Source organism: Pan paniscus, chromosome 13 (genome assembly GCF_029289425.2).
Source record: "Pan paniscus chromosome 13, NHGRI_mPanPan1-v2.0_pri, whole genome shotgun sequence".
NCBI classification, from domain to species: domain Eukaryota; kingdom Metazoa; phylum Chordata; class Mammalia; order Primates; family Hominidae; genus Pan; species Pan paniscus.
In genome coordinates this window covers 90,038,887-90,053,027 of record NC_073262.2, presented here as the reverse complement: position 1 = coordinate 90,053,027, position 14,141 = coordinate 90,038,887, and the positions used below count along the sequence as shown (strand labels likewise).

Genomic DNA, 14,141 nt, shown 5'->3' with positions numbered 1-14,141 from the left:
CTGTATCTGTTAACTATTTTCAACTCTTCCACAAAAAATGTGTACAAAAATAAAAACCAAAAACAAAACAACTTTCTTTCACCTTGCTATTAATATTTGATAACAATTAAAGCTCCACTGAGAAGATTAAAACACAAAATTTATTTTTAAAGGCAGTATAATTTAGAATGATTTGTGGAATTATATGACTATAGATACAATAAATAAAGAAATATTTATCTAACTTATAAATGCCTAAGGAAAACATTTTAGTAATTCTATGAAAAAAATGTAAATATCTAAAATCAACAATTTTTCAAGTGAAAATGACATAATTACTCTTTAAAAATTATTTACTCATAGAAAATATGTACATTTCTAGACCAAGTGTGTTCTCATAATATAGATCTATAATTCATACTGAAACATCACATGCTGTGAACATAATGCTATATAATAACCCAAATATATTGTAAGCAAAAGAGGCTTTTAAAAGTTGGAATTGTTCAATAAAAATATGATCTTAGTAGCAGTATTTTCTTTGAAGTTTTTAATTTATCATGGAAATAATTTTGGTCATTAGCATAATATTAAATTATTACATTCATCAATATTTCAGGTCTTGACCCCTGAATTTAAGAAATTCTTAAAGACAATGTCAAATATGATCCAAGAGAAAATGTGATTTGAGTCTGGAGACAATTGTGCATGTAAGTATTGGGAAATTAAATTTTCTCATGGTAAAATGTAATAAAAACTAAAATATTAACTTATTAATTACTGAATTAAATAAACTGATTCATTGTTTTCTGTCTACAACAACACTACTTTTATTAAAATTAATACAATGATTCATGGTATTTTGGTTATATTTTTCTCAAGATCGTCTAATAATAAAAACCCATACTAGCCGATAGAAAACAATATTCGAAAGATTGCTACCACTAAAAAGAAAACTACTACAACTTGACAAGACTGCTGCAAACTTCAATTTGTCAACCACAACTTGACAAGGTTGCTATAAAACAAGATTGCTACAACTTCTAGGTGAGTCATTGGCGAGGGCTAGCAATGGCACAAATTCTGTGTGACAATTAATAGTGTGCTGTCATTGAATGTCATAAGAAAAATAATAAGCAAAACCTGTGAACACGTAAAAAGGTTTTTATAATTATTTTTCCCAAATTAGCCCTGTCATAAAATCATTACTAGTTTCCTAACAAAATTAAATCTAAGCTTACAGTTCAGTGGCAAATATCTGTTGATCGGAAATTTTTTCTCTCCTTTAAAAATATTGTTTGTGTGTTCAGTGTATTAGTCCGCTTTCATGCTGCTGATAAACACATACCCAAGACTGAGCAATTTACAAAAGAAAGAGGTTTAATGCACTTACAGTTTCACGTGGCTGGGAAGGCCTCACAATCATGGCAGAAGGTGAAAAGCACATCACATCATGGCAGCAGATAAGAGAAGAGAGCTTGTGCAGGGAAGCTCCCATTTTTAAATCCATCAGATCTTGTGAGCCTTATTCACTCTCAGGAGAACAGCAGTGGAAAGACCCACCTCCATGATTCATTTATCTCCCACTGGGTCCCTCCCACAACACATGGGAATTATGTGAGCTACAAGATGAGATTTAGGTGGGGACATTGAGCCAAACCATATCATTTAGTTAAATGAATATTATATTTTATGGCTACATCCTGAAAATATGTTGGAGTAGGTTGCTCCTGGACTTCACAGGGTGTAAGCATTTGGAAAAACACTCCAGCATTTCTTGTCTCTTAGAATTAGGAAGCTAGTGGGTAGCATTTTAGAGGCCATTTTTCATTAGCTCAGAATTGTACTTAGTATTAAAAATATTCAAACAAATATTTTATTCGATACTCTTCACTCCCTGAAACCTTATTTGAATAATGTAGATGACTTAGGGAATCTTTTATTTCCTAATTTTAAAAAATTGATTTTCAGTAGTGAAGAATAATTTCTATTAAATTATAAAGACATTTTAATGATGTATAGATGTTGATTCTCAAGAAATTGAGAACAATTTCCTTCCTTAAATTACTGAAGAGTCAGAAAATTGAAAATGAGATTAATACTTACAGGAAATAAAGGTAAGCTTTATAATAAAATATGCTATCAAAATTTTTTATGTCCATGAAAAACTCTCTATTGTAATACCTTTATAATTTGATCCCAATTTTGGTAAAGGCAAAAAATGCAAGTTGTTTTCTAATTACTTATCTATCTATCTATCTATCATCTATCTATCTATCTATCTATCTATCTATCTATCTATAAGAAGTTTTTCTGTTTGTAAGTCTAATTAAATTAAATTAAAATGTATTTATAAGCTCCTTAACATTTGACACCATAATGTTCTTAAACATTTGACACCATAATGCTCTTAAACATTTGCAGTTTTAATATATTTTAATCTGCTGGGCAGGGTGGCTCGCACTTGTAATCCTGGCCAACATGGTGAAACCCCATCTCTACTATAAATACAAAAATTAGCTGGGTGTGGTGGCGCTCACCTGTAATCCATCTACTTGGGAGGCTGAGGAGGGAGGATCGCTTGAACTCGGGAAGTCCAGGCTGCAGTGAGCCAAGATTGTGGCACTGCACTAGGCCTTGGTGACAGAGTGAGACGTTGTCTTAAAAAAATGATTTATCAAATCTTTAAAGTAAAATTATTGAATTATTGTGTAGTTTTAAAATAAATTTTCTGTTGAGAATCACCTGCATTTATTTCATAAATATTGATGAATTATATTTCTTTTATTTTCTGTTGCAGTTTATGTTATACAGCATATTTCATTTTGGCTTAATGATGGAGAAAAAGTGTACCCTGTATTTTCTGGTTCTCTTGCCTTTTTTTATGGTAAGCATAAAAATATATATGATTATGTCTGTTATTGCTTCCAGTATACCTATAATTGATAAAGAATATTAATGAAGTTACTAGATACAGAAATTAGTTACATTTTTATATCCAATTGATACAGCAATAATGTGTTTTCATTTGGTGTATGCTTTTAGTCCTATAACAGGTATAGAGTGAGAAGGAATTGGAGGGGATCAGAATGGGAAAGATGAATACACACATGCATAAGACACCAGAGGAAAGTAATCAGAGATTGAAAAAAAATGGAATGACTCTATGGTACATGTTGTACATAGTAGAGAAAATATTTTCAACCAGAATTGTGATTCAGAGTTAGATCTGTTAAAAAATGATTCTCTCATTGATGTTTCTCCCATTCTGCCAGTTGATTGACATATCTTGATTGCAAGGCAATTTAGAACCATACACTTTGTTTTAAATTAATTTCCTCAATCATTCATTCAAATTAGCAGACATTGATGTTAAATTTGAGGCAAGTGTGTGCATAAGTCTGCACACTCATCTGCCCCTCTACATGTATACAATGGGGATATGGGGCCCAAGGTGGAAGGTAGGCAAATAAGACAAAAACTCAATTGCTCTGCTGGAGGAGTCACATACTTCATACACTTAATTTTATGTTTAATTATAGTAATGAATCACCCATGTTTTTCTCTACCTCAAAATAAAACAGTGACTGTGCTCTTATCTCATTATAAACATGAAAAACCAAGAGACATACTCTCATCTAATCCTGTGGCAGCTAAGAATTTTCTTGAGGTGTTTCCAAGCAAACACCACAAAGATGGAAACAAAGAAACTTGGGAGAATAGAGAAAACCTAAACGAGAAAAAAACAAAAAACAAAAAAACAAGACTACATTCCTGTCCGCATTTGTATTTGAAAACATTTTCAAGTCTAGGAGCAAATATTTCCAAGTCTAGGAGCAGTCCAAATCCTGCACTTCTTAGATGGTATCTTTAAGTTGACTTAAGCTCACACCCTCCACTGAGCGAGCTGCATAGAACATTACTTTCCTGCAGGTAATTCTGTAACAGATTAGCAACTGATTATTGTAATTAAGAAATTGTGACTCTTCCTCTTGAACTCATGTAAGATCGTGTACAAATCAGAGTCTGTGTTCCAAGTAGGGAAAAAAATCATATGGATTTTTGCAATTTTATGGACTTTTTGGGAAGAACAGGAGTTACGTGCTTTTCAAATATATTAATTTTCTTTATGTTCTACATTTCCATGTATTACTTGTGTAGCACTACCACTGCATAAATCTTTATTTGGAAATTAAAACAACAAAGGAATGAAAGAGTTATTGTTAAATGGTGGTCACACAATGGTAAAACTTGAGCTTGAGAGGTGCTACCCAGTGAGGGAATGTCATTTTGACTTTACTAAATTCAACTTCCTGCTAGAAAAAAGAAATACTACAATGAGGAGGCAAAGGAAGGATAGGAAGATAACAGCTTATGGGATATAGTTAATAGAAATTATGCAACAATTACTGCTAAAAGTGTTAAAAAGAGGTCTATTCGGGCTTCATATTATAAATCAGAAAAAAAGTCACGTGGAAACTAAAGTAGAATTGAAGCTTAAAATAGTGCTACTATATTGGAAGAAAATAAGTATATAACTTGTCCAAAAACATTACTGATGTGCATACAAGAAAAATTTCTATTTACCAACATCATAAATGATGTTGCCATTATTTTGATTATCAAAATATCATGACAATGGCAATACATTGTAAGTACTTCCATGTGCCAGATACGTCTCCTCTGTTATCTTGATGCTATTTTATACTATTTTACAATAAGGAAGCAGAGGCTTTGGGGGAGGGGACAGACAATATCTTGCCTTCATTCATAGAGCCAGGAAAAACATTCGGGTCAGATTGGAAGACATCTCTGTCTACATTCCAAAACACATATTAAGGAATGTCCTGGAGCTGGCTACCACAGGCTTCTGAGAACCAACTGTGGTTTCCCACTCTGCCAATGGTGACATCTTGTTGGTGTTTTGAAATTGGACATGGTGGGGATATTTATACCATGGAAATAGCAAACACTACAAATTGGGGGTTTTTCCCTAGAGAGCCAGTTTATCTTCCAGTACATCACCACACTTGCTGTTTTCTACTGTGACAGACTGCCTTTGACAAACACATTTTCATAATCCTTTTCATGAAGTTGATGTTGTTGTTTTTTTAATCCCTTAGATTCTTGTTACAGCAGAATTAGAAGAGAGTCCTGAGGACTCAATTCAGTTGGGAGTTACTAGAAATAAAATCATGACAGCTCAATATGAATGTTACCAAAAGATTATGCAAGACCCCATTCAACAAGCAGAAGGTAAGCATGGCTACTTAGTTGTAAATGCATTTGACATATTTTTAAAAGAAAACTACTCCCATTATATCATTATAAGTGCTTTAGGTCCATTATTAAAAATAGATTGCTACCTTTTTGTATATGTGCAGTTTTAATTATGTTTGAAGAACATTTTATGACATCATGTTATATCGCTTTTTAAAAACAATAAAAATATGTGACAGTGATCTTTTTAGTATGATTCTTTTTATGGTACAAAGATATTTAAATCAAATAAGTATTAATATTAACACAAAAACACAAATCTTAATGACAGTTGACTTTTTCAGTTTATGTAATTGTGTATTTCTTTTTTTTTTTTAACAACCTGCTTGACAGGAGGTTGCATAATAATATAATGAATACAAAAGTGTTGTTTTTCATAACACACACACTTTGCATAGTACATTTGGTGGCAAAGTTAATGAAATCTAAGTGCTTCTGTTTGCATTAAGATATTCTTTTGCTTTTTTGGGTAACATTCATTGAGAGCCTGCTAAGCACCAGATACTTGACTAGATTCTGAAGATAAAAGATGAGTAGCACAAGCAGAGTTGCCAGATAAAGCAATAACAAAAACAGGTCCTATATTTTACCTGGCAACCTTAAAGAAAGGGTTATCTTCAAAATATCAAATGTAAAACTTACAGTAAAATAAAATTTAACACTCTTTAGATATTTTTAACTTTGAAACCCTTCCAAGCCTTCTTGCTGTATATTATGTAAAAGTAGATTTTAAATTTAATTGTTGAACAATAGGAATATCTTTGTAAAGTTTCATAATAAAAGTATTCTGTGGTAAGAGAAGTTTGGAATCATTGCATAATACACCTTCTTGAAGTTTCATAATGTACTTTGTAATTTTAAATACTCTAGAAAGTCCTGCAATAAAGAGCTATTTTTATTTCAACTTTGTGTCTCTAAAATCCATTTGACCAGCGAAACTTTTTTCATGGAATACCTACTTAGATCTCACTCAAATGCCATAAAACACAATTTCAAAAATTCTGGACCTTGCACTCTATCACATTACCAATGCTGTAGTGAATTAGATACTTTTGGAGCTGTGATACGGACATATCTGAGATGCTTTCTAAAACTACATCAAGAAATTTTTTTCTAATAGGCCATAAAATGTATTTTATCTAGAAATATATGGATTCAAACTATTTAAATAATTGTCCGAAAAATGACATAGCAGAAAACATTATCTGGGGAAACATTAAAATTTTGTTGGTTTTTAGTTCAATTTACTTGAACTTACAGGCCATCAGAATTTTGTTCTATTTTCATGAGGGCTAGATAAATGCCGATATTGCCTTGCAAATCTGTTAAAAACAATAAACATCTCATGCAGCAATCAAGGTTCTATCTCTATCTGACAAGTTAGAAAATTACTTTTGGGCCAGGTGTGGTGGCTCACACCTGTAATCTCAGCACTTTGGGAGGCCGAGGAGGGCGGATCAAGAGGTCAAGAGATTGAGACCATCCTGGCCAACATGGTGAAACCTCTTCCCTACTAAAAATACAAAAATTAGCTGGGCGCAGTGGCGGGCACCTGTAGTCCCAGCCACTTGGGAGGCTGAGGCAGGAGAATCACTTGAACCTGGGAGGTGGAGGTTGCAGTGAGCCGAGATCACACCACTGCACTCCAGCTGGCGACAGAGCAAGACTCAGTCTCAAAAAAAAAAAAAAGAAAATTACTTTTTAAATTATAGACTGTTACAACATTAGAACATTGGTTGGTTAATTTACCTACGCCTTAAAAAAACTTTATATATTTTAATGTAAGAAGTTCTTTATTTAATTATGGAGAAAAATGTGAGATTATTGAACATTCTACCTTATTTGAAAAGAAAAGGAATGAAGAGCCAGAATTTGGTGGAGGGGCCTAAATAAGTATCTTTCAGGGTTACAATGGTATAATAGGAAATATTGGAATATTTATTGGCTTGCTTCAGAAAATACTAACACCTTGCCCTAAGCATATAGTTTCTAAAATTAAACATGTTTCTAATTTCCCATTGTTTTCTTATTTTAAGCATAGGGACGCTAATCACTACATTATGGCTAAGGACAACTAGCAAAGACCATTTGATTTATTAAACAAATAGCTACCTTTGACAATTAAAATTAAATCTAAACTTTATATATTTAGATATTTTTAAATTTAATTTAGAATTTAATTGAGAAATTATTATAATATTACTTGGTGGGAAGCCAAATAATTTCTATATATAGATTTTTATATAATGTCTGCATTTTCAGTAGATAGCCTTTACTCCACATCAGTGTGAAACCACTTTTAAAACTATGTCTTCATGTATAAGTGGAAGGATTTAATCATCCCTAATTATTATTTCCCCACTAAGGCGTTTACTGCAACAGAACCTGGGATGGATGGCTCTGCTGGAACGATGTTGCAGCAGGAACTGAATCAATGCAGCTCTGCCCTGATTACTTTCAGGACTTTGATCCATCAGGTAAAAGCAGAAATGTATCTACATATCTCCTTGACATCTATTTAATAAATCCTAGGTTAATTAAATTCCTGTTTTCCCTTTTTTTTTTTTAATTTTAAAGAAAAAGTTACAAAGATCTGTGACCAAGATGGAAACTGGTTTAGACATCCAGCAAGCAACAGAACATGGACAAATTATACCCAGTGTAATGTTAACACCCACGAGAAAGTGAAGGTATGTCATAATTCTGAATTGAAATTTAACTTACAGTATCTGTTTAAACAGCTCCTTTGTCCAATATTGTATTGAAGAAAATAATTATTCCATTCCCTTATAAAGTCTTTTCATAATATAATTTGAGAAGAATAAAGAAGAAATATATCCGTGGAAAAAATTATTATTGATTTTGTCATTACACTGAAAAAGCAATCCTTTTAGGTAATAGTGTAATTTACAAGTCAATGTTTCAGTATTGGGGTTTCAAATTTTCCAAAGAAAACATACCTTAAAAGTGTAAGAAAAGGAAAGTCTTCCATTTGCGGTGGAATTTCTAGAATGACCTCTGAAACTGTGCTCAAGTAAACAGGATAAGCCCAGCAGGGTTTAAAGAGTCCTGTCTCTCCCTCAGCAGAAGGATCTCATTCTGACTGGCTCTTAGGTTACTCGCACTAACTATCGCATCCTTAAACACTACACATTGGAGTCAAGGTTAATTACAGTTTGGCACTATAATATAGCTTCGATAGAAAACACTTGCATGTATTTGCATGTGTTTGTAATAGAGGCAGTTTATCACAGTGATTACAACTGTGAGTCCTAAAACCTGATTTCTTATTTCTACTTCTTACCAGCTGTTTGACCTTGAAAAAGCCATTTTACATCTCTCTGCTTCAGTCCCCTCATATATGAAATGAGGGTAAGAATAGATTCCATCCTCATTATTTTCATAAGGATTGATTTAACACAAGGGAAATACTTAAAAGATTAGCATATAGTAAGCTCTTGATAACTACCAGCTATCATTATGTTTATAAATAACATATTCCCAGCTTATTCAGGTAAGAATTGGAAGAGAATTATACAAATACACAATAAAGTGGTAGGTTACAAATAAATGGAATGCAGACAAATAAAAATAAAAAAGTGAAAACCATGAGAAAGAACACATTTGTACAGATCATAGAATCTTCTAAGTTAACAAATTGAGATTTGTCTCTGAGCTTCAAATTTGTCAAAGGAAAAAGAAACTCAGTTTGAAAATAAACCTTTATCTGGCATTTACATCTGAACAAAACAAATCATCACGTAGCATTTGTTTGAAGGTGCACAAAATATAAAATACTAGTTTCATATAGTATATAATCTAGATCAATAAAAGTTTTGCCTCATAGATTTAATATTTGACTTCTAATTTTTAAAAAAATTATTAAAAAAATAAAAAGGCATACAACTTATAAATTTTGATAATTTCACTGGATAGATATTTTTCATTCCAGACACATTCAAGTATTTATTGGTTTGCAAACTCATCATTGTAAGGCTATCAGATCACATATTTCTAAAAATATAGTTTATTCAACTGAATTTGAACTTCTGCATGTGTAGGATTATAGATACTTATAGTATTGATATGAACCAAATTTTTTTGTTTATACAAATTACAGACTGCACTAAATTTGTTTTACCTGACCATAATTGGACACGGATTGTCTATTGCATCACTGCTTATCTCGCTTGGCATATTCTTTTATTTCAAGTAAGTAAATTTAAAATATTTTAAGAAAATTACTAGATGTCTTGGGTGAATGCCCCATCATGTGCATATTTACATCATGTCTGACAAAATATACCAATATAGATGATTTATAATGCTTAAAATAAGTTGAAATAAGTTGATCTTAGCTTTGTAAAATATGTAGACTGATGAAATATCTTAACCTGAATTTTACAAAATTAGTAGGCATATAAAAGTGAAGACATATAATAAGAAGGGAGTCCAAACTAATATATAAACCTAACTGTATTTGCTTTGGGAACTGTTAAATAGTATAGGCCTTCTTAATTGTGTGTTTAGCTTTCGGACAATTTTAATAACAGAATAAGTGTCCATTTTAGAAACCGGAATTTTGTGCAAATAATAGCAAAGGCATTTAACATATATCATCAAAAATATAATCTAAATACACTTTGTTTAGGGTTTTTCCTCGTTTGGAGGGTCATCATTAAAAAGGTTTAATTGTACTTTCAATTTTACTTGTAATTCACTCCGTTTTGAGGAGGAAGAGTCAGCTCCAATTTTTTGAACAAAGCAATCAACAACCAATTTTAAATTTATAGAAAGTTAAATTCTAAGTCATGCATGCATTATTTTATCCCTTCACATGATTTTCATAACTTTGATCATCAGCATATATATAATCATAGAATTCAGCGTGACAAGAGTAAGTAGCTATGTTTCATTGTATCTTCATCGCATTGTAGTCATCTTCTGCTCCTTCTGCTCCTGTGGCTGCCACTGCCACCGCTGCTCCTTCTCTTTCTTCTTTCTTCTTCTCCTTCTCCTTCTTCTTGTTCTTCTTTTTCCTCCTCCTCCTCCTTCTCTTTCTTTCTTCTTCTCCTTCTTCTTGTTCTTCTTTTTCCTCCTCCTCCTTCTCTTTCTTCTTTCTTCTTCTCCTTCTTCTTGTTCTTCTTCTTCCTCCTCCTCCTCCTCTTCTCTTATTCCTCTTCCTACCCCTCCTTCTTCCTCCAACTTCCTTCTTCTACTAATTTTAAACAAAGAAGATATATATATATACCTATAATTTTAATACCCTATTAAGCAATTTCTTACATTTTTCTAGTTTTATTTCATATTGTTTCTACAGTTTTAATTACAGTATTTAAAATATTTTAACTATTTTTATAACAGCATTTTATAATTAGCACTTTATATGTTACTGAACAGTTTTTAAACAATCATTTGAGCAGCTAAATAATTTTTCATTTAGTAGGTGTACAAAAGTTGTTATTATAAATTCTCTATTTTTGACCATTAACATTGCTTTCATTTTTTCAATTAAAAAACACTGCAATGGACATTTTCAACTATAACTTTTCCCATAGTTTGTACTATTTTCTCAGGCTACATTCCCAGAGTCTTGGGATTTCTTGGTCAAAGGGTATATATCTTTTTATGGCTCTTGAAACACATCATCTCAAAAATATTTCAAAATGAACATGTTCAAAACAAATTCATATTATCTACCTCCTCCTAACCCAAGCTGGTTTTCTTCCAGAGTGACCCATCTTTACAAATGACACTACCAGAAATCCAATCACATTGGCCAGAAATTTAAGAGTAATCTGTGATACATTTCTCTCATTTTTCTTCTCTGTCACTCTTTCCTTATAACCTGTGAACTTAACCTTTTGAAACCCTTCTAATCTATTCCATTTCCTGATCACTACTGCCATCACCAGCAGTCTTGTTCTATCTAGCCTCAGTAAATTCACTTTCTCTCTTCATTTAATTCTAAACAAGGCAGCCAGAATAGTAGTTTCAAATATTTAGATCAAATATTGATCTGATTTTGCCATTCTTTGCTTTAAAATGTTTAGATTTTCCATTGTAATTAATATAAAATCAAAATCATTAACTTGCCCTGCCTGTTCTCTTTGCCTCCTCCCTAGTCTAATTAAATGTATTTATCTTTTGGATTTAAATTTTAGCATCACTTCCTCAGTGAAATCTTCCCGAATTACTTACTGTAATATTTCCAGAATTGCAATTAACGATAGTAGACATAGGGCAAAATTTTAATTAACATTTGGAAGACCACTATCTCTGCAAATTAAAAACTAATACAGCTGAAAGTCTTCAGATTAAATGGTCTCTTTTTATTTTGCATGTCATAAGTTGAAATATCCGAGCACATTAAATTTTTGAAGAAGATAAAGTTGCAAAGTATAACAATTACATTTGCCTGTCAAAACCAGTGGCTACAGGGAGGACAATGGTTTCTAGAATTCTAAGTCATACAGTCCCAAACAAGTTAGAATTTAGTAAAGATAAGTAAAGTCCTGCACCAATTTCCTAAAGTCAAATGCAAAATTATTTATGTTCCTTCATGTGAAAGAGTCTAAGATTTAATGGAAAATGCTTGCTGTGAACTAATTAGATAAGAGTAGGGCTGCCAAGTGAAAACAATGCTGCAAGCCAAATGATACCAACAAATGTAGAGTATTCAATTTTAAATCTCAAATCAGGCCACTTATTCTCCTAGTTCACTATATGAGAGCAAAGCAAGATATCATAAAAATTAGCTTATCAAGTGAAGAAATTGAAGAAAATATCAACTGATCTGGGCGTCAAGGTACCACACCAAGAGTGTTAAGCCAGAAAAAGACAAAATATATAAGGCACAATGTATGATTTCAAGAATCCAAATTACTATAATTGAGAATACAGTTGGTATAATAAACAGAGAAAAAAATAGCTCAATTAAAAAAATTTTTAAAAACGAATATAACTAAACAAAATTTAATGAACCTTGCATTTGCCTTCCTGTCACTCAGGAAAGTTGAAGTAGATGGCTTTCCTATACTGGGTTCATAGCTAGACCTGAGGATCTTTAATGCTCTTTCCATGCCCAAGAATCTATGAATGAAACAGTACTTGAATAAAGAGGATTAGAATGAAAGAGTTATCTTTTTAATCAAAATATATAATCTCCATATCAGGGAAGTTGGTATCTGTTAAAGTATTTGGCAAGCTTAAAGCAGTCTACACACATAAACTGTATTTCTTATTGATAAAGAATTGGAATAAAATCATGTTCAATATTTTTATATCTGTATTTATGTATGTTTTAGTCAAGAACAAATACTGTTCAACTGATATTCACAAGTAATTTTAAATTTTAATTTAAGGGTTAAAATTTAAAACCAGAGAATGTTTATTTCATTTATGGAGAAGTGCTTTTTAAAAATGATATTGTGTATATATTTACAAAATTATTAACTTTAAAGATGCAACCTGTAGGCACATTCCTCATTCCAAAAGAGAGGCCAGAAATTTGGTTCTCCCAAATACTGTCCTCGTGTTTTACATATAAATAGGCCAATTTTTTAGAAAAATAATATTTTTAAAAATAAAGATTACTATGTGCAATAAATACATGCATTTGTTATTTGCTCAAATGCCCATGCTTTTAAACAAGATGTATAACATGCTACATTGGCAACACTTTGTTAAAGCAAATGAATGTCTTGCCAATATAAGAAATTTGACCTCTACATAAAAGAAAAAATATGTTTTTCAAATAATTACCTTACTTCTACTTGAAGTTTTCACTGAAAGTACAACTACCTGTTTTATTCTATATAGTGAACTGAAAGGAAAAAAAAGAATTTTTCAGTGGCAAGTTAGTATAAGAGATATGCACTTGAATTCAGGCATAACTCAATTTTAATGGATAGAATAATACAATGATTAAGACATGGGATGTATTCCAAACTTGTCATCACTACTTGCTAATAGTATGGACTTAGCCTGATTTTGCTTTAAATAAGCCCCAGGGATGTGTGTGTGTGTGTGTGCGTGTGTGTGCGTGTGTGTGTGTTTACAGTGGGTCATGATGTTATTTAAAATACTACGCAAAGTAGACTCATATAGTACCTGGCATTTAGGAGCCCGTCAATGAGTAGTAAGAGTTACTGATTTTTTCATTAGACTATATCAATCATATAGGCATTCAGAATACATTTATGTAGTCATCTGAAATACTCATATAATAGTAATACAAAGTAAAATAAACAAAACAAAACAAAAAAATGAGTGCTATTCTGGAGCTACAAAGACCTGGGGAACACTGAGAAAGGAAAGAACCATTCTAACTCATAGAATCTGAAGATTCCTGAGGTGATACTCTAATTGAAGCAAACACTTCAATGATGGGTAAAACTTCAACAGATGGAAATTATAAGCCATAAGCAGTGAAGAGATTGTCTAGTCTCACACCTAATTTTACTTATTTTCTAATTAATTAAGTAACATTTTCAAGATTTCTCCTGATCTGTGTTCTAGCTCACTTCATTATTTTAATTGACTCTACAAATCTTTAAAAATGAAGAATTTGAAAAGAGAGAAGCAAAACTGCAAATTTTCCTTTATTATTATCATTCTCAGGCCTTAGGTAAAACATGAGAAACCGTCTTCAAGTAAAACTCATGTATAGCATTTTAAATACTTTCTGTATGTCTAGATGTCATTACAGGAGAGTGTGTTCTTTCTTTCTTTCTTGTTTTAGAGATAGGCTCTCACTGTGTCACCCAGGCTGGAGTGCAGTGGCAAGATCATAGCTCACTACAGCTTCAAATGCCTGGGCTCAAGCAATCCTCCCCCACCCAGCCTCCCAAGTAGCAAGGACTACAAGCACACACCACCAC

The 14,141-nt window shown here is 32.0% G+C and overlaps 1 protein-coding gene across 2 annotated transcripts in view; it reads left to right on the top strand.

Moving 5' to 3' along the window:
• CALCRL (calcitonin receptor like receptor) overlaps positions 1-14,141 on the top strand; it is a 103,719-nt gene that overhangs the window by 60,696 nt on the left and 28,882 nt on the right. For both annotated transcript variants that reach the window (XM_003823512.5, XM_003823511.5), the window contains 7 exons: positions 599-689; positions 862-1,026; positions 2,780-2,866; positions 5,103-5,235; positions 7,626-7,736; positions 7,837-7,949; positions 9,380-9,471. In XM_003823512.5, the coding sequence (XP_003823560.3) occupies positions 2,783-2,866; positions 5,103-5,235; positions 7,626-7,736; positions 7,837-7,949; positions 9,380-9,471 (533 nt within the window). In that variant the 5' untranslated portion in view covers positions 599-689; positions 862-1,026; positions 2,780-2,782. The remainder of the gene's footprint in view (positions 1-598; positions 690-861; positions 1,027-2,779; positions 2,867-5,102; positions 5,236-7,625; positions 7,737-7,836; positions 7,950-9,379; positions 9,472-14,141) is intronic.